Here is a 20,935-nt window from a genome sequence, read left to right on the forward strand (position 1 = left end):
TGCCGCCTCAGTGGGATTTTTAGGCGAGGTGACATGTGGAAGACCCATTACATTGCGATGAGGGAAGGAGGGACGGTGAGCAGGCGGGCTTCGACGGCAGGCACAGCACGAAGGCAAGTTTGGGGAAAGGCGAAGATGGCAGGCAGGATAAGCTGGGGAGCGGCCGGCGCCGCGGGCAGTTGGCCTCTCCCCGTCTTCGCCCTTCGTCCCGGCCCTTCCCGTTCGCCTCTCCCGGCGGGGAAGAGGGGATTTGGGGGTCAGGGAGGAGAACAATGCTGAGCCGCCCTTTGTGCGCAGCACCGTCCCCTGAAGGGAGGGAGCGCGCAGTGCAGCGGGGCCGCGGCGCCTCTGTAGTGCTGCCGCTCTCCTGCGGGCAGTGCTCGCGGCATGCGGGGCAGGAGCCCGGGGCAGCGGGATCGGGGCTCCCATAGGCCGCCCGCCCGACCCCGGGATAGGCTCAGGAGCGGGGCTGGCGCCGCGCCAGCCGGGCAGCCCCGCTCGCCGTGCGGGGGCGGGAGAGCTCGGGGGCGAGCGAGTGGCTGCGAGACTAAACTCGTGGGTGCCCTCGGCAGCGCGGCGCGGGCACGGGGGATTCCAAGGGTGAGCGGGGGTCTCCCGTCAGCGGGGCGGGCTCCAGGCAGGCCGCCCGAGGGAACGGAGCGGCGCGCGAGCCCGCAGGAAGCGGCGGCGGGGCCGGAGGAAGCGCGGCCGGGGCTCCCCCTGCTCCCGGCGCTCCCCATTGTTCCGCGGCCGCCTCTTTTCGCGCCGCTTTCCGCCGGCGGGGAGGCGGGAGAGCCCCGGGCCCCGCACGCTCGTGCTCGGCCGCAGCGGCGTGGGGGGACCCGCCGGGAAATCGGGTTCATGAGTAGAGAGGAGCCATCCACTGAGGGAGCTCCGTGAGGCTGTAGCTCACGTGTTACTTGAAAGGTAAAAACCCCCCAACTACCGCAGCGGAATTGTACATAAAGTAACATCTGTTTCTGGGTGGATTTTAGAGCAGGGATTGTTAAAGAAATTGGGAATAACTGCTCCGACCCACTGGATTTGGATTAATAAATGCAGCCAAAGAGAATTTTGGAAGCAACTATTCTTAAGTTTGTCTATAAAAACGAAGATTAATATTATCCTGTTTTTCATATAAGCACCATAATGGATTCCCTCCCCCCAAGTGATTGTTTTATGTTGGTTTGAGATTTTAAAATATTTGGTTTATAGGAAAAGTGTTTGCTGCATTTTTTCCCCCCTGAAAATAATTAGAAATTAATTTTTTTTTCAGTACACCATTTCAGACTGAACTTTCTCGTGTATTTCCATAGGGGAAGAATTAACTAACTTGATGTTCAAGAAAATTTCCAACAAGTGCCCTTAATCATCTAAGGAAAAAAAAAAAAAAACCACAAACAAAACAACGTATTTGCACATTATTTCTGGAAGATAAAATTAAAATGTGAAGGGACTCATATTTGTGATGACAAAAGATTTTCTAGAGAACTGGTTATTTTATCCTAGGAGAATTGTGATTGTTTTTAGCAAGTTATCACCGAGTGCTTATGAATTTATTTTAAAATGTTAGAAGTGGTGCCTAGACTTAAAAAAAATCAATATATGCCAAAAAATATTAACATTTATCATAGATGGTGATGAGTAAGAAAAAGAAATTAAAAATTGATGTTTATGTATATCACCTAGCTGAAAATAATTCTGAAGTGACTTTTCTTCCCCCATGCACACTTGGGAAGTTGCATGCTTGCAGTCATTGTTGAAGAGAATACCGTTTGGGACTTTTCTTTCAGTCTTGGAAAACTTGCAGTCTTTTGTTGGACTCCTCCAAATAAAAACTCCGTTCAGTTTAGATGTTTAAAAGCATGCATATCATTCAAAAGCTGAAGATGCATTAATATATAGAAAACACCACCCTGGTAATATTTAAAGGCATTAGCTGTAAGATCGAGGAAAGAAAGATTTTTGTTTTGTTTTACTTGTCCTGCTTGAGTATTCCGGAGATGCATTTGCTCTTGATTGCTGCTTGGGAATTTTCAGAGGGTTACTACAAATTTAGAAGGCGTCATTCAAAAGGACATTTAATACAGTTGAATTTGCTAAAACAGTATATCTCTATTTGAAAATTATCTCATTGAAATGGAGGATTTAAAAAAAATAGGAAGAGATCTTTTGTTGCCATTCTTCATTACTCTTTATTTTGTATTTGTGTGGAATGTTTTGGCATATTTTATATATTAATTTTTTTGCACAGAGGAGCATTGTTGTTACTTTTAATTGGGAAGTACCATGTTATAGAAATTACCCACATTCCCGACTCTAAAGTACCGAAGTAGGATTGACAAAAAGTGATCCGAGGCTTGTTCGCTTAATTCACCAGGAATGTTAAGCTTCCCATATACACCCTATGTGGTCAAGTTAGAGTTTCGCTCTTAAACAGCTTTTAATGGTCAAAGTTGTACCTGGAGGAAATGTATCCATGTATATCTATGTGGAATTGAAATGAGATGGTAACAAGCAGTGGGAATGCAGCTCACTGATCGAAAGACCTTTTCTTTTTTTTTATTGCATTTGGCAACCTCTTTCTTTGAGAGACACAATACAATTAATTAACATATTCTGGGGCGTGTTTTTGAGATTGGGAAGTGGTGGCCCCTTGTTGAGAAGAAAACACTTTAAATAAAAAAGTAACATTGTCTTGTCCAAATGGTAGTGGGAAAAGCAGAGTAGTATTGCTTATCCAGCCCACGGATGCGGTTGATTTACTCCAATTTGCTTTAGCATATAACAAACCAGCTTTTCCTTTCCCACGCTTATATTAGATATATGTGTTTTGTTTATACAAACATATCTAAAATAACTCTGCATTTAAGAGATTTGATGGGAAATTCAGCGTGTTGTTTCTCATATGTAATATATAGTCTAGATACCATTCCTGAACTGAAATGAAATAAATGTGACCTGTGACACAACACAGTATCACAATGCTGATCGTAACACAACAAACATGAAAAGAAGGCTATTAATTTATATGGAATGTTACTTTAGCAAATCCTACATAGAAATATGCCAATAGAAGTAATCTGAGGCATGGTCTTGGAGTGATGTACATGTATTTAATATAAATCCAATGAATTAATACATACCTCATAAAAATCCAAACTTTGAAATGAAGAATTCTTCTTTGAAGAAAAGCCCTGTGTTATATTTAAATTACATATTATCTACATTCCAGAGTTTACTAACTCAACTTCTCAGGGCTTAATATGGTATTAATATTCAATATGGTTTGCTAGAAGTTTAATTCAGGTTCTTTTGTATCATACTGTAATTATCATTACTTGGACTTAATTCATATAAAAATGTGGTTAGCATTTAAATGCTTTTTTAATGTAGAGTATTATAAATTAACTGTCACATTTAACTTCTTTAACTTCTATCACTTAGGGAATGTTAACTCTTTAAAAGGAAATAATCTCTGCACTTAAAAACATCTTGTGCTAGGTTTCCTTTATTTAGAATTTTGGTTTGAGATTGTTCATTCAAAGAAAATCCCTTGTTTCATGTTTACTGTAAACCTCAGTCTGAAATTAACATTTAAATGCCAACACTAATAACAGAAGCAGTACTTGAAAACCACCAGTTTTGTCCATTGCTGCTAGCTGAGTGGAATTCACCAAACTCTCAAAAAGTGATAATACAATTAAAAGCAAGAAAATGAGTGCAATCGTTGGTGGAATTATTTTTCCCCCTTTTTTTTCAGTCTAAAGAATTACAAAATTTGTAAATATGTTCACATAAAAGAAAATAGCACAACATATGAAGAGGCATGGTGTCCAGGAGATGCACTGACATGACCTCCAATGCTGCTACCTGTACTTGCATGGCATGTAAATATACAGAGCAATGCAAATTCCTCATCACCAAGTGACTGCATGTTAAATGTTGAGATGTCTAAATTATTCAGTACATTGCATTTGGATAGGTGTTAAATACAGATTTTAGCAGTATATGAAAGAAGAGGTAGAGGAAAAAGAAAACTTTACTCTTTCTCAATACAATTTAAGAGTAAGCATGTAAAGACACATTTACTTTATTAATGTGGGTTCTGTTAGGTCAACATGCTATATCCTTCATAACTGAACAGAGATAGAAAGAATTTGTTGGATCTAAGGCAGAGTGCCATTTAAAATGCACGGCGTGCAAGGGTCAACATGTAGGAGTTGCATTTTATTTTGTGTAAAGTGACTGTTTCACTGCTGCCTTCCCAGAAATGGAGCCAATACCCACGATTAGAAGGTATTTCAGTTAATGCTGTTAATGATTTAAAACCACATAAACAAAAGGCAGACAAGCATCAATGTATTTTAAATGGATAATCAAGAGATAGATCATTCTACCTATTGAACATCACTCAGCTACTGCAATTTTTCTGTTTTCAGTTGCATCTGTTTAGCTGCAGTATGTCTTTTTGCACATAAGTAAAGATCACAGCTTTCTCAACAAAGACCCAATCTGAAAATGGAGTAAAAATTACTGTGAGAAGTTTGCTTTCTGGAAGGAAGTGAGTTTTCCTGCTCTACAGCTCCAAGTCCCAAAATAAATTTATGTTTTCTAATATAGTATGCATTTTATATCAAGTCTATGCTTTTTCTGTTATTTTTGGAAGATTCTTCTGATGATTATATTCAACTGGTAATGTGGCTTTGTCAATTAAAGACTTTTTCTTGTTCAATGCTTTGTTTTATTCACTAAAATTACAATATGATTTTGCGCATTTTAAGGAGAAAAGGTGACATTTAAACCAAACATTCAAAAATCTTAGTTTTACTGTTGCAACTGATTATTTTGTAGTAAAAATTTGTGAGTACATCTTTATTTTTGTTTATGAAATTGAAGTGCTATTCACTCATATTTACTAATGTTTTCTTGAATGCCTTAAACTTTTTAAGACGACTTGCAATTGGAAGTGTAATTTTCTTTTACGTACACATTCATTCTGTTTGTGAAAGTAAAAAAAATTAAAACAGAAAATCATCTTACATGTTTCTTATATTCTAACTTGTTTAGCTCCTAGATTTTGCATGTTCCTTTAAGCAAATTGGATTTTCTCCTTGCATTTAGATTAACAATAAAATTATTACTCATGAATTATATTTTTCTCTAATTATTTTAATCTCATATATCACTATAAGAAGGACAGGCTTCCTTTTTTAGAAGAAGAAAATTGGCCTTCTGTGTCATGTCAGTGCTTATTAAATACTACAATCATAAGAACATATATACTACAAGATTTTATGTTCTGATTCCATAGTTGTTATAGGCTTAGTGTTTGCAGTATTTATTTAGTGGTAATACAGTTCTTTTCCTATTTTGCATTTCAAAGGTCTTCTCTAAATGATTGTTTTAAGGAACTATCAAGAGGTTATCTAAATTTTTCAATCAAATATTACACAATACCATAAAGTGGTAGTCATGGAGTTTCTTCCAGTCCATGTACACTCTTTCTGTAGAAAGAATTAAATAGAAATCTATAGGAAGACAACAAATGTTTCATTAAATAATTGAATGTATTAGGCTTGACTGAATTTTAAGCAAAGCAAAATTTCAGGATGTTCAATACTGGGTTGGTGTGTTACATGGTGTGAGATTGGAACGTTTTTATTTGAAAACTATACAGTAGGTTCTTCACTCTTGTTGCTATGCTGCAGCTTTAATCAAATTGTTGCAAAGCAATTAGTTTTTTCTTTGGTGATGCTTCTTTATAAAACTAAAGATTGAGCTTTAAAATAGCTAACATAGAAAAAGATGCTTGGGAATTGATTGTACTAGTTGCTTTTCAGAGAAGAAATTGCAGGAAGACCTCAAAAAAAAAGTGGTGAGAAAAATTTACAATTGTTTGTCACAATACACATTTTACTAAATGTATAATTTCATCCAACAAAATACATTTAATATATTCTTATTTTAAAATTATATTTATTTTAATTTATCTGTCAGGGACATAAAGGATAGATTTGCTGCTGTATCATTACTTTTTGGGTTTTTTTGGTTTTTTTTTTTTTGGTTATGGTTAGCAGAATCATTGAGAATGCTTTTTAAATTAGATGTCATTTTCTTGACAAGAATGAAGAAAGGCTGCGACACTGTATCCATCAGCTTCAAATAATTTGTGTTTTTTTAAACACCGGGATATATATTAATTGCTTTATTTTCTTACAAAGTAATTGCTTGCACCTGCAATTTTCAGGGTATTTTTATGAGCTTTTAAAGTAATAAAACTAGTGTTTTAAGTATGTTTAATAACAAATAATTTTATGTTCAAATTTGTATTCTTCAGTGTTGATAGGACATTTGGTGCAGGGTGGTTTTTTGTTTTGAGAGCAGTCTTTGATTTTACACAACTGAAACATACTACATTCCAGACTCCTCCCCCTCCATTTTTTCACATATCTTAAAAATTTCTAAACTCTTACGGCTATTTGGAGCATATATTTACAGAGAAATGCTTAGAATGCACCTGAAATGCCTGCAATAATCTCATGTTTGGTTGGGCCTTGCGTGTAGGAAGCTACCTCCATGATTCTTTTTTGCCTGCCTGCCATTCTTCCTCTATCAAAATAATTTCGCTTAAAACTTGAAGGAGAGAAAAGAGCTTGACCTAAGATATCCTGAATACAAACTGCAGACTCGGATGTCTGCAGGGGGTAGAGTTGTGCACATCCCACCTCTCCCTTCCATGCGGCAGTTTGTTAACTAATAAAACATCTGCACTTGGGTACACGCCTATGACAATGTATAAAATATAATCTGCGTGTGTGTGGGTCTAGGCAGTGCTGTGTGCAGGAATGTACATAACTCAGTAGTGATTTGTACAGATACCAGCTAAGCTGCCCTTGCAAAATCATCGTGAAAAACACAGCCCACACACAAATTCTGCTTCCCTGCCTTTTAGCATGATAATGAAGATGCATCAATGCTATCTTCCTTGCCCAACGCAAAATAAAATAAACAAACAAATAAAGAAATGCTAGGCTGGGGGCAAGTGAGTGACCGGGATTTTGCAAGGTTGCATTTAATTTCTTTATGCTCCTAACAATCACCACAATTAATTCCTTCTGCTACAGGCATACCTGCTTACAATGGAGAATTGAATAGCCTGAGATTTTCCTCTCTGCTGACCACCTCAGCTCCTTTTGCCCCCCCCCCCCTTTTAATTTAGAGAGACAACAGAATTACAGTGCTATTTTACTAAAAAAAAACCCCAATCGCCCGACTTCTAGAAAGACGTGTCCGACGAGTAAAAGTGGAGAGCAGCTGTGCTGAAGAACATGTTTGTTTTTGTGTGTCTGCAGCCTCCCTGGTTTCTCTATTTGTCACATCTCCCGTTCAGCATCACTTTCGCTGCCGTGGCAGGAATAGCCAGGCAGCGCTGCATCCACACCCTGAGTTTTGAGGGCAGAGGAAAGAGCGGGATTAATAATGCATTAGCTTTGCAGCCCCATCGCAGGGAAAATAAACAAAATAGTAAAAGTTGCGGCGAGGGCAGGCAAGTGGCGTAATAGCGAGAACGCATTAGTCCTGCAGGCACACCGAGGGGATATAAACAGGATAATAAAAGTTGGGAGCGGGAACGCATTAGTCCTGCAGTCGCATCAGGGGGAAAATAAACAAGATAGTAAAAATGATTTCGGGGGGTGGGGAGGGGCGGGCATGGGGCGCTTCCTGCGGCCTTCCCGAAGGGGGCCCGCCGAGCGGCAGCGCGGGCGGGAGCGGGGCGCATGTCCGCCGCCTCCCCGCCCCCGCGGCCGAGGGGCGGGCGGGGGGCAGCGCGCAGCGCGTGCGGCGCTCGCGGGGGCGGGGAGGGCCGGGCGGGCCGCGGCGGCGCGCGGGCTGTCCCGCGGCCCCGGCGCGCGGGGGGGCCCCGCCATGTCCCGCGCGGGGGACGGGCCGTGGCCGCGCGCCGAGGTGGGTGCGCGCGCGGGCCGTCAGGTGCGCGCGGGCGCGGCCGGCGGGGCGCCGCGCGCGCTCCCGCGCGCGCTCTCTCGGAGGGGCGGCGGCGGCGGCGGCGGCGGCGGGGGGCGGGGGGCGGAGGGGGCGCGCGCTCGGGGCGCCGCGGCGGCGCTCACGTTCCGCGGGCGGCGCGCGAACCCTCGCGAGGAGGCCCCGGGCCGAGGCCTGCCCGCCCCGCGGGCGCGCGCGCAGTGCGCCTGCGCGCCGGCGCCGCCGCCGTGCCCGCCCGCGGAGCCGCGTCCGCCTCTGGAGCCGCCGCGGCCCGACCGACACAGCCTGGCCGGTTGGTCGGGCGGGGGCGAGACCAGGCGCTCAGCCGGCGGTCATGGGTCCCGAAGCGCTGCCGCGGCGGCGGTGGCGGCGGCTGCGGCTGAGTGACTGAGGGGAGACCCCGCCGGGGGAGGGGGCAGGCGGAGGGCGAGGCGCGTGTGGCGTGCGCGGTGTTGACGACGGTGTTTTTAACCCTTAGATGGTCTCCAGCGAGCCGCTGCTCCTGCCGGTGTCACTGGAGGGTGAGTTCTCCAGTAGCATGAAGGAGATGATCGGCGGCTGCTGCGTGTGCTCCGACGAGCGGGGCTGGGCCGAGAACCCGCTCGTCTACTGCGACGGGCACGGCTGCAATGTCGCAGTGCATCAAGGTGAGCGGGCAGGCGAGGGCAGCGCACCCGCTCCGGCCTTCAGCCTCGCCACTTCCTTCTTGGTGCTCCCTGGCTTCTTCCCTTGGGCCTGCTTCCTTCTCCTCCCCACCCCCCGGCCGCTTTTCCCCCGTTTTTTCCCCCCCCCTCCCAGCTCCTTCTTTTTACCCATGAAGCCTGTTTCCCTGTTTCTAAGGCCACGTGCTTTCTGGTTTCACTTGCTCTGTCATCTTCTCTCCTTCCCGTCTGTCTCTCTTTTCCCCTCACGTGAGACTTAGTATACAGTATGTTCTCCTGCATTATGCCTGTGAGAAAGGAAGAACTCCCCTTTCCAGTTTTTTACTCTTTCCTCTTCTCTTGTATGTTTTTTTTTGTATCTATGCTTCCCAGTCTGCCTCTGCACCCTGTTAACAACCTCAGTGGCAACGTTTCAAAGACTCTCTAAAATTGCTTTCAGTCTTTGCAGAACTTGTTACTCTGTTCTGCTATTATTGTTGTATTTCTTTTTTCCCTATGCGATCCCTGTTGTCCCTGCTTTTCCCAAGTTTGAAAAATTTATTTGAGCGGCAGCCAGGAGACCGGGAGGGTTTAGGATTGTAAGAGAGGGGTGTGTAGGAAAGGCTTAGCTGTCATGTGATTTCTGTCTCTTTCTGCCTTTCCTTTAATGTCATTTGGCTGATGTTTCCTGGTAGGTGAAGAGACTTCCTGTTGTGGTTCTGCGAGGGGAGGGTGCTGTTTGGAATGGCTGATGCTGGATTTGTTTGGCTTAGTGGAGGCTGGTTGATTGGTTTCCAGCTCAGTTCAGGAGCTGGCATGTTCCCTCTGTGTGATTGTTTTTTTTCCTGTCAGTGGGTTGACCCTTCGTGTGAGGGCAGAGGAAGAGGCGATTCTGCTGCTTACATTGTAAGAAAGGAAGTCATCATAACTTTTCCTTTATGGTAGCAGAAATAAGGAATAAGAGGGTAGTTTTTCTGTACCAACTCCTAAGCAGTCACATGAACTCAATGACTGGCTTTTTGGCTACTTACACGTGGTGGACAAATTGGAGGAGACAGAAAATCCTAAATCCAATTCATTAATCTGAATGCCTAGTGCATGTGAAAATGCTACTAATGTGCGTCTCATGCTTGGTCTTAAGTTGTGCTGGAGATGATGTAATATAGTAGTTGGTTGTTCCAAGTATGTGTTTCCTTGGAAGTTGACAAATAGTGAGGAATAGTAGTAATTTGAGGAGATATACAAAATAATTAAGTTATTTTTGTTAATATTAGATTGAACACAGAAGGGAGCTGACAGGATCTCTGAAGTTAATCTGGTTTTGAATTGGTTTTCTGTCATCTTAAGAGCTGAGTAATGCTAACCAGTAGGTTGACTGCTCATGTGGGATCTTAGGATCATGAAGAAGAACACTAAAAAATGAATACTTCTAGAAGTCATGCCTGGACATTTTCCTTTGTATCTAAAGCCTTGCTGATATTTTCAGTGAAAGAATTGGATGATAGCAACAGTTAGACCTGAAATAGCAGGAACAAAAGTCAGTTGTAGAAAAGTATTCCTAATATAGAGAGACACACTTCAGCAGGTACAAGAAAATGAACTTTTTTTTTAAGTCATATCCAAGCCTAAGTTGGAATCTGTCAGGAAGTATGCAGAGTACTGCTTGGTCTAAATCCAGAGGCTGTTATAGAGATCTTAAGGAAAGAAGAACTCAATGTTTTGATTTACTGTACCGTAATGCTTTACATTTTGGATTTGATACGTCATGTGAACAAAGGTGGTAGAGGAGGCATGTCCAGTCCTCTCTGAAGTAAATGCAGTAGTCCTCGTGGTCAAAGCTGATGGTTTGTATTTGAAATACAAACAGCAGTATTATCCATAAAGCTTTATTAACTGCTTTGGTTTTATTATTATAATTATTCTTAGTTCAGAGGAAACTTCAGTTGTTAAGTCATTGGCAAGTTGTGAAGGACAAGATCTCTTCATGTGTTTAAAGAAGCTTTGCATAGTCGTGGAAGTGTAAACAAAACTCTGTAAATGGTATCACGGTATATCAGAGCACAGTTGTGTGATGGACTCTTCTAGGCTCCAGGTGTGTGCTCTGTTACCCTGGCAGGTATTGAAGTACTTCACTTCAACTTTGGTTTTTGCCCAGCTCATGTTGCCTTTGGATCTACTTGCCAACCTGGTCTCTGAGATGCATTTTATACTTGTTTCCTGTTCTGCACTGTCACTTCCTAACCTAAATGTATGATTGCACATTTAAAATCTCCCTCTTCATATCTAAAGAGAAATTCAGAGTCCCCACAACTATGGTTATTATAGATTCAATGAAAACAAGATGGGTTTTTTTCTCATGTTAAAGATTTTTTTTTGTACAGTAGACAGGGTTTACCAGAATAGTTTGGCCTGTAGGTATTTGAATAAAGTATTTGAAAATCTGACAATGGATCTTAATATGACTACATGTATGTATATAATAGGAAATTATTTCATTGACTTTCCTTCATGGAAATGAAGGTATATTAGCCAGATGTTTTTTATATTACTATTGCATTACTATTTTTCATCTCTGAGCTATCACAAAATCAATATATTTGTATAGTATAACTACAAGTTACTAATTTAATCTCAGCTTTTTCATAACTTTAAATTAATCTTTTTTTTTTCTACTTAGACACTTAAACCTGATTTTTGTATTGAAGTAACATATGATTGTTGAGAATTGAGTTTGATTTATAATACTTTGGGATTATCTTTGAACAAAATGTTTGGCTTTTTGGTCCTTTGTCATTTGCTACACCCATACAAATGAGAGTATACTCACAGCACTTGTGTTCTTGTATTTTAATTCCCTCTGTAGTTCTTAAGGTTGCTTGATGTGTGCATTTCAAGCATGAGCAAATTGCTAAACTCTTTTTTTTCTGTAGAATTTTGTAACAAACTCTTGGGGTTGCTTTTAGATACTGCAAAAAAAAGATGACTGTCTTGCAGATAAATCTGCATGTCTGAAAATCTCTTTCCTAAGGATTTATGTCGTGGTCTGGCTCAAGTTGCAACTAATCCAAGTCCTGATGCTCAGTTCAGTTTGTATTTACAGCTCTGAATTTTCTGGGGTAAAAAAATCAAGTTTTGCCTTTGTTCAGTTCACTGTGGATTGTCTGCTTAAGACCAGTTAATGTTCTTATAAGAGTAAGAGAGCTGGATAGTAAGTATATGAATAAATGCCTTAGGAAGAGCTCAGGTTTGTTAGTTACTTTTAGTTTTTTCTTAAAAAAGACCTCATAACAACAAGCATCCATCATTTACAGTGAAGTGTCTCACCTGTTTTGCAGATAAATAATTAGCAAAACAGGTCACACATGAAATGTTGCTGCTTTTGTTACTTTTCAAGCTAATTTGTTATTTTTTAATTTAACAAATTCTGCATAATTTTTAAAATCTAAGCTTTTTGTACTTAATTTCTTGTGATTTTGTAATACGATTTAATGTGCAATGTGTAGATGTCAATTTAGCTTTCTTGATAATTAAAATTATGTGAGATAACTAATAGTAAGCTTCTTTTAGAACATATTATTAGTATTGTAGTGTTGTTTATGTTTGCTCAAATGTTTTGTCTTGTTCAAAACAGCTTGCTATGGAATTGTTCAAGTACCCACTGGACCGTGGTTTTGCAGAAAGTGTGAATCTCAGGAAAGAGCAGCCAGAGTGGTATGTGTTTTGTTTATTAAGTAGTGCTAGTTATAATCCTTGTGTGGATAATGTTTACCCAAGTGTTATGGTAATAACAGAAGAGAACTTTGCTTTCTGTTGTAATTCATCTAAATGCTTTTCAGAAAGACTGTTTATCTTCTTATTTTTTTAAAGTGGAAATACGTAACTGTCTCTGAAGTATTCTGACAGTGTCAAAGTGTAGGGTTTTTATTTTTTAGGTGGTGGGTGTTTTTTAGTTTGTTTGGTTTTTATCCTTTTTTTTTTTGGCCTGTGGTGTAGGTTTTGGTTAATTTTGTCAATTCAACATTTACATTGTTAGGTACAGGAAGTAAATAAAATCTATGTCCAATTTTCTTTTACAGCAATCTTAGGTTGCCAGTTAAAAGCTTCAGTCTAGGAACACTCCCAATAAGTAGTGTTGTTAATTTCAAAAAGTAAGTCTTACTTGGAGTGTGGGACTGAGAATTGAAGAATTTTCTTTCTGCTTTTTCTAATTCTTTTGTGGTAGATATTGGGGATTCAGATAATGCTTTTTTTTTTTTTTTTTTTTTTTTTTTATACTGTGGTTACCTGAAGTTTTGTTTTGGTCAGACATGTATGTTTGTTAGATGAAACTGGGTGATGTCAGACATTTTTAGAAAAAGAGAATCCCATTTCTCCCTACTTGACACATCTTAGTTTGTCTTCCTGCAAAAGACAACCTGAGAGAAGTGAGAGTATTTAGAAAGACTAAGCTGTTCCTTTGCCTCTGAAAAAAATTTCATCGGAAGAGAAGGTGGTGAAGCATCTTAGAGCAGTGTGTAAACTGTTTCTAACGTTTGTATCTAAAAAATGAGGAGTCAGAGACCAAATTTTCAGTTACTGTCAGTGACTATCAGTGTGTTTACATGACCTGTTTGCTGTACCTATTTCCTTTTCTAATCTAAAGTGCTATAGAAACAGTGGCAACACTTACTGTTGAATGAGTTTTTGGCACAGGTCTAAAGAATCTCATTCCTCTGCTTTTCCCCACTTTTTGCCACGTGTTCCTAATGCTCAGGGTAATCAAGACTGGTTTAGTTCTTCCAAAGCAGACCTATTGGTGGGAGCAAGAAGGGATTGACTTTTGTCAATGCTCTTCAAGTATTTGTCAATGGAAAATCAAAATCCTTTCTAAAGAAATGGTGTTTCTTTTCATGGGGAGACAATCAGCTGTGTAAAATTTTAAGAGTAGCATTTTTAGTGTTGCTGAGTTTGATATGTACAGGTTGATAGCAAAGTTAAAAATACAGAGGAGAGAGAAAGACAGCTGGTGACTAAAAGAGGGTTTTCCAAGAGTATGATAGGGAATCCTTGTGGTTTGGGATATAGTTAATCCTGGCTTCTTGTGACACAAGGAGTGAAAAAGAACTGTCCAGAGTTCTATAATAAACAATGTGTCTCTACGTTATGATAATTTCTTGATTTTACCAAGAGAATAGCTTTGATAGACTACTTAGCTATTTGAAGTGAAGAAGGAATAGCGATAACTGAATTTTCTGCCTGGTGTATTCTGTTCTTGTTTCTACGAAACAGTGTCTGTTTGATTCTGATTTTGTATTGAAAAAAGAAATTCCAGAACTTTTAAGACACTTACTTAGAAAAGCAAACATCATCACTGAATGAGACTGAATTATCATCACTGTATGAGACTGAAGCTTAGTTTTTCTCTTGGCCTTTTTGCCTATAAACAAAACCAGAATTAAATTACCATATTACATTGACTATGCTTTTGCTTGCTTACTTTTAATCTTTAAAAAGACCTCAGTATTGTGCTCAAGGCATTTTTTCCATGCTGATGCTGTCTGTGTTGTGTGTTTTTGGGGTGCATTTCTTGGTTGTTTTTCTTTTTTAAGCTTCAGCTGCTGGGCAGATAAATTCATACGGGAAGCAACTGCAGCTAATTGCTCACACTAAAGTTAGTCTTGCTTTAACAATGAAAAGAAATGGACTAACTCAGGAGCACATGATGCAAGTTGGTGGCTCACCAGAGAAGTTCACTTAACACCGGACTAGGACAGGTGGCTTCCCATGTACTATGAAATGTCATGCGCTCGTGTGTACTGTGTTCCCATTCTTTTGTATGCTGCTTCTAGGGTGGTATGTGCTGGGTAGGAGCCATAGTGGTGTCTGGCTGACTTCTGTGTTTTTGTTGGTCAGCTGGGAGCCAGCTGAATGGTCTTGGCTGCTGAATGATCAGTTACTAGTTGGAAAGCACTGCTCCATGCTGGACAAGTCATATTGAATTTTGGTTCCAGCAGGGTCATGTTTTTCTCTGTGTGTGAGAGAAAGTGTGCCTTTTCATAAACCTGAGCTGTTTGGATAATGGATGTATTGAGGTGGCTGGTAATTTATTTGGCTTACTTTTTAATCATGCTTATGTAGGACATAATTGAAGATTGTAATCCAGTACGCAATTTTTACATCAACGTGTAAGTTTTTAACTATTGCTTGAAAAGTCTTAAGTTTTCTCTAAATCAGCTCATTTATGATCTATGGTGAGCTTGAAATTCAAGTCTCTTCAAGATGGGCGGCGACTGCTCCCAGCTTTGCCTGTGTCAGCACCAGCTGCTACTACCCTGCATAGTGGGCCCTTTTGGTGTCTTCAGATGTATCTGAACTTCTGAGTCAAAAAGCAGGGCAAGTACATATTGATGCAGAAAAAAATAATTTTGAGGTCTATGTGAGGTTGTATATATATATGTACTCCTACATATATGTACTCCTACATAAGGACTTTGGATCCTGGCTTAAGAAATTGGATGGTGCATGTGTGTCGTCCGAGGGCTGATAGTTCAGGTACCCAAAGAAAGACTGGGAACTAAGTTCAGGATCTGTAGCACAGCTGTTGTTCGAAAAGACTTTTTGTAGCCCATAATCCTGTTATGTGTCAAACATCTTCCGTGATGATTCTGTTAAGAGTAATTTAAATATAGTATATAGTGGGGTACAAATAGATAATGTGTTTATGGTTTACTACCAGCTGCTACTCTTCATACTCATCATGAAGCTGCAGTAATGTGTGTGGTAGAGATACCAGGCAGGAGTTCACCATTTGTGCAGGTAGCTTGGTTGGGCTTTTTAGCTATGTGTAGGTCCTGTTCTTCTGGATCCAGCTTGATTCAGAGAGACCAGGAGATCTCTGTACTGAACCTAAGCATTAAGAATTCCAGGAAGTTTTACTACCTCAAAGTGTAGCTCAGATGCTAAACGTGAGGTCGGATTGCTTGCATTGCAGGTGAATCACTGTGCTGTTGATCTGTTTCACAGGAATATGAATATTGTAATCCTGTGCTTGCATCTGGAAGAATCAGTTTGGACGTGGTACAAATTAATCTAATGTCGTAACAGTGGTGTTTTTTTCGCTTGGCATTTCTGTGTGTTTTTTTCTTGGTGGGGTGGCTTATGAAGTTAAATGCAGTTGTGGTCCAGAACTGAGTCAGCACGTTTGTGTGACTACAGCTTGTCTAATAAGCCACCTGGATGGCTTAGTCCTGGGAAATGTGTTTAGGGGACTGTGACTCCCTGTGGAGTTAGCCACATAAGACTTGAGATAGCATCCATCTGGATCTCAGCTCAGTCTGGCATAACCAGAGTGTCTGTGTTTGCACATGTGTTTCCTGGAACCTGGTGTGGAGACAGAACGACTGTCATTGCAGAGTACCTTTAGACCATAGTCAGTACTTACGGGTTCAGAGCAGTAGAAGTGCCGCTGTACTGTTTACCCAGTTCAGGTACGCTGTGTGTTCATAGCAATAGGTTCCTGCTGGTTGTCCTACGAGACCTGAGCTGCACCTGCATCTGCTGCACAGATGATTCAGAGTCTGAGCACTTGAATTTTAATTTAAAAAAATTGTTAATATAACAAGAGTTGGAGCTCTCTCCAAATTATATTTTTATAATTTCATCACATTCATCTACAAGTTTTTTGGTAGACTTGCTCATAAGAATTGTTTAATGTTTCCATATTTTTACACCTCACTCCCAGCATTTATGTCGTATAAAATAAGCATACGTGTGGTATTACTTGCCTTTTGTCTAAACAGAAAGAGGCAAAGAAGGAGAAACTAGGAATTCAGTCTTTCAATATGCAGACACGTTTTTGATCAGAGCTCTGACACCTCTGGCTCAACAGGCTGCCTTCAGGGGAGTGGGATCTGTATTTATTAACAGCTGTATCTGTAAACTAGACTGAATGTAAGTCTAAACTAGACTAAATATGGTCACAATACAGGTGACTGAAACTTTATTAACTTTATTTTAGAAGAAGAAAACTTCCTTTTTTTTTCAATTTGAATACTGTCCATCAGTAAGGACTAATATACCATGTAGTTTCTTTGAAGATATCCCTTGAAATAATTCTTAAAGTAATGCTGAAATAAATGTTTCTTTAATGTGTATCCATATTTTTCCTTAAAGGACACTTTATGCAAGAATATTATTACAGCTACTTTAAGACTATTGTAACAAATACTACTAGAATAATTGCTTTAGTTTTGAGCACACTACAGAAAAGTTGATCTGCGTGCTTTTGTTATTTGTCTGGCTTTATGAATGTGCGGTCTAGAAGACATTGAATATTTGTTTTTAGCTGGGTATCTTGAATAAAAAGCCTGCCTAAGGATACTTAGGGAGAACACACTATATTGGGTTTGTGTGACAAAGTTTTGTTAATAAGGTGGCTACAGGAGGGATTTCTCTGAGAAGCTGCCAGAAACATCCCGTGTCTGACAGAGCCAGTGCCTGCCCAGCTCCAAGACAGACCTGCTGCTGGCCAAGGCTGAACCAATCAGCAACTGTGGCAGTGCCCCTGAGATAACATATTTAAGGACAGATAAAAAACCCTGCTGAATAGAAACTGCAGCTGGAGAGAGGAGTGAGAATGTGTGAGAGAAACAACTCTGCAGACACCAAGGTCAGTGAAGAAGGAGGGGGAGGAGGTGCTCCAGGTGCTGGAGTGGTAATTCCCTTGCAGCTGGTGGTGACTGTGGGAAGGCAGGCTGTCCTCCTGCAGTCCATGGAAGGCAACCGGGGAGCAGAAACCCACCTACAACCTGTGGAGGACTCCATGCTGGAGCAGGTAGATGCACCTGAAGAAGGTTGTGACCCCATGGGAAGCCCATGCTAGAGCAGGCTCCTGGCAGGACTTATGTAGACAGAGGCCCATGCTGGAGCAGGTTTGCTGGCAGGACTTGGGACCTACTGGGGTTCCGTACTGGGGCAGTTTTCCTATGGGACTGCTCCCCACGGAAGGGGGGACATGCTGGAGCAGCTTATGAAGAAATGGAGCCTGTGAGAAAGACTTTTGTTAGACAAGTTGGTAGAGGACTGTCTCTTGTGGGAGGGGCTCCATGCTGGGGCTGGGAAGAATGTGAGGATTTCTACCCCTGAGAAGGAAGAGGAAAAGGCATGTGATGAACTTACCACAGCCCCCATTCCCCTGTGGTGTTGGGTGAGAGAAGGTAGTGGAAATGGGGAGTGAAGTTGAGCCTGGGAAGAAGGGAAGGGTGGGGAGAGGGTATTTTAAGATTCTGTTTTTATTTTCTCATTATCCTACTCTGACTTGCTTGGTAATAAGTTAATTTTTCCCCAAACTGAATTTGCTTTACCCATGATGGTAACTAGTGAGTGATCTCTCCCTGTCTTTATCTTGACCTAGGAGCCTTTTTTTCAATTTCTGTCCCCTGTCCAGCTGAGGAGGGGAGTGACAGTGAGTGTTGGTGAGCACCTAGTATCCAGCCAGGTTCAACTCGCCATGGTGTGTCTTGGTGCCACAGGTGGGGCATAAGAAAGTCAGGATAAGGAAAGTAACTGGGGAGGTAGCAGGCAAAATTGGACTGAAAAGAATAAGAGAGAAAAGCAGAATGATTGTGGAAACTTTGTGGTGTTCTGATTGTAGTGAAGGTGAAAATTTTTATTTTGAAATACTATGGATTGATGTGTATTTCTTGTCCATTACATAGATGGGTGAGTGTTGTTTGCTTTGCATTCCATGAGTACAAGAAAATATTTTTTCCTGTTCACATTTTGTTGGTGTATGTAGTGAATACAGACCTAAAATCTTGTTGTAGTGCAGCTCTAAAGATGACAGAATTGTTTAGCATTACAATGTGTGGTCTTCAAGGTTAGTAGTACAAGACGTGCAGAAGGTGCTGCAGAAGTGCAGTGTAGTTTCTGTGTACTTCTCCAGCCTATCGAAGTGGGAGTGTTAATGACATTTCTGATGGTGCTTCCTTCATGCTTTTTTTTTTGTGTGCTGTATTTTTCCCCGCTTGTATGCATACTTGTTACTTGGTTTGTAAATACACAGATGAGTTCATAAACTTATCTGGAGCACTTTCCCACAGCAGAGAAAAGGTCTGCTACTTTTTCTTTTGATTAGCTACAGTTTACTGAAATGTACATGTAATTTATGCAGTAGTTTATAATTACATTATGCAAATCATGGTTACATAGAGTATTAAAGCTTTAAAACAGTGTTACATCACTCAAGTACTACTTGATCGAAAATTTTTTAGCATAGATGTCAATATATGAGGTACTTCAGTAAATAGTCTGAAGGTTCTTTGGCAAAATTACTAACCAAAGTGAGGCTAGAACAAAACATTTTCCCTTACAGGAATTTAATAATCCTTATGTGGAAATGTTTTCTGAGTGTTTCATTGTATTCACTGGCAGAAGTCGTCTCTAAAGTAAGCAAGGAGTTCCTCAACTTGTGAGAAGCCTTGCTTAGAATTGATGCTAATATTTTATAGCTAGGAATTTTTAGGATAAAGCTGTGATGTTGCAGAAGAACATTGAAATGAACCGTTGTGTATTGTATTTTCTTCATGTAGATTGAATTGGGTCAGTTGCATAACTTTCAAGCAGATAAAAAAAATTGGATGTTTACTTGGACTAAACTGCAGCCAAATGTGACAGGCATTTCTCATGGCCTTCTGATGCTTTATCTTGAAGATCAATGTGTGAATCATAAACTTTATGTATGTTTATAATTTGGATTTGTGCAACATCTAGCAGGGCTTACTAGTCTTAAGTATATGGTAGAAGATTTATGGTTTTGGACTTTCAAAGTTGGAGAAGCCAGATCATAATACACCTTGTATGTCATCACTATGTTACATTGTACTATACATTATCTCACTTCCATACACATGAGTGAAAGTATGACTAAGTATGACCTGTAGTACTTACTGAGTGGAAGGTCTTGGAAGAATGCAGATTTGCATGTTGAGTGCTTCTAATCTTCTTGTCATATTCTACAAATTTATTATCTATAGTAATGTTTCTGACAGGGCTAACTGAATCTGCATATATTTTTATATGATGCCTTGATAAAAAAGAACTATGTTGAATCTCTTTAATTTATCCAGGTATAAACCCCAAAATGCTTCAGGTAGTTAGTCTGTTTTTCTTTTACCTGTCAACTGTCTGCTTTAAAAAAAAGTTCTTTCTTTCTCCTGGGAGAGATGACTGAATAGAGATGGGGCAGAGATTTGGCAAATTTGTCAGCATCAAGAAATGGTTATTTGAAGATGAAGATGACTTAATTTCTTAAGTTGTCAAGTTGCAGAACATAGCACTTTGGAAGAGAAGTGCTGACAGCATGCATTCGTTTGCTCTATTAGTGATGTCAGCCAGTTGGGGATTCTTGGATGTGGCAGAAGATACTTTGATTCCTGTTGGTTCTTCGTTGTGGTTTATGAACACTGGAGTCTGGTGTGAATCACAGTGAAACATTGCAGCTTTCATTTGCCTCTTTTTGGATATTTGAAAAATTGTGTAGTTAGCTCCTTGCCGACTTGTGCTTCAAATCCTGACATGGTTTTAAGATATCATTTGCGGAGTCATTTAGTTCAAAATAGTGAAGGTGGGTATTTTGTGAGTTTATAAGGTCTGAAGATACCATAGGTTGAGAATATTGATAAAGTATATTGCTATGCCACTGTATTTTAGAAACTGATAAAGAAGTGTGGATTTGGTTTTGTAGATAGAAATCTCTTCTTTGGCTGGGCCACGTGTTCCTAAAGCAACTCATCATTTTTGCTGCATTGAGCAGGGGAAAAATGAGTTTCTGACTCTGGCAAGTATTACAAAGTATGGATGTAAAAATAGAAAGAAACTAACAGGAATTTTCATAGTACCCAATTGGTTAAAAAAAAAAAAAAGCACAAAAGAAATTATCAGCAAAATATCAGAGTAAAAACATTTGGTATGAATAGATAGCCTAAGCTTGGTGTGAGTAGAGGTTCAGTAATTTTCAGCTGCTGTTGGAAATGCTTGTGAGTTTTACTGGACTTTCTTGAAGCTTCAAGGGCTGAGATGTTGATCTTCACTGGTTGGTCTTTGTATGTTGGCAGTAGTGATCTTGCTTCATTGAAGATGTTTTGAAGCAGGGAATTGAGAGATGAGATGTCTCTGCTGAGGGTGGGGGTGAGCTGTTGCCAGCAGATGTAGATGTGGTCAGTGTGGTGCATATCTTGTTGCTGGGTTTGTTCTTGTGCTAACTGCCTGTAAATTTGCATCTATTGATAGAATTTATGGGAAGATCTAAATTT

General features: G+C 40.5%; 1 protein-coding gene and 1 long non-coding RNA gene across 10 annotated transcripts in view; both read left to right on the forward strand.

Annotated features, from left to right (window-relative positions):
• The window catches only part of MLLT10 (MLLT10 histone lysine methyltransferase DOT1L cofactor), a 133,432-nt gene that overhangs the window by 1,815 nt on the left and 110,682 nt on the right, over positions 1-20,935 (forward strand). For 5 of the 9 annotated variants that reach the window (XM_068212660.1, XR_011005827.1, XM_068212636.1 and 2 more), the window contains 2 exons: positions 8,483-8,651; positions 12,277-12,356. In XM_068212660.1, the coding sequence (XP_068068761.1) occupies positions 8,483-8,651; positions 12,277-12,356 (249 nt within the window). Of the gene's footprint in view, positions 1-8,178; positions 8,395-8,480; positions 8,652-12,276; positions 12,357-20,935 lie in introns of those variants that run through there. The other 4 variants (XM_068212674.1, XM_068212667.1, XM_068212685.1 and 1 more) reach the window with 4 other exon arrangements.
• Positions 262-6,781, forward strand: LOC137487076 (uncharacterized). Its single transcript, XR_011005830.1, has 2 exons — positions 262-927; positions 1,317-6,781. It is a non-coding gene; the product is annotated as an uncharacterized lncRNA (long non-coding RNA).

Source organism: Anomalospiza imberbis, chromosome 1 (genome assembly GCF_031753505.1).
Source record: "Anomalospiza imberbis isolate Cuckoo-Finch-1a 21T00152 chromosome 1, ASM3175350v1, whole genome shotgun sequence".
Lineage (NCBI taxonomy): Eukaryota > Metazoa > Chordata > Aves > Passeriformes > Viduidae > Anomalospiza > Anomalospiza imberbis.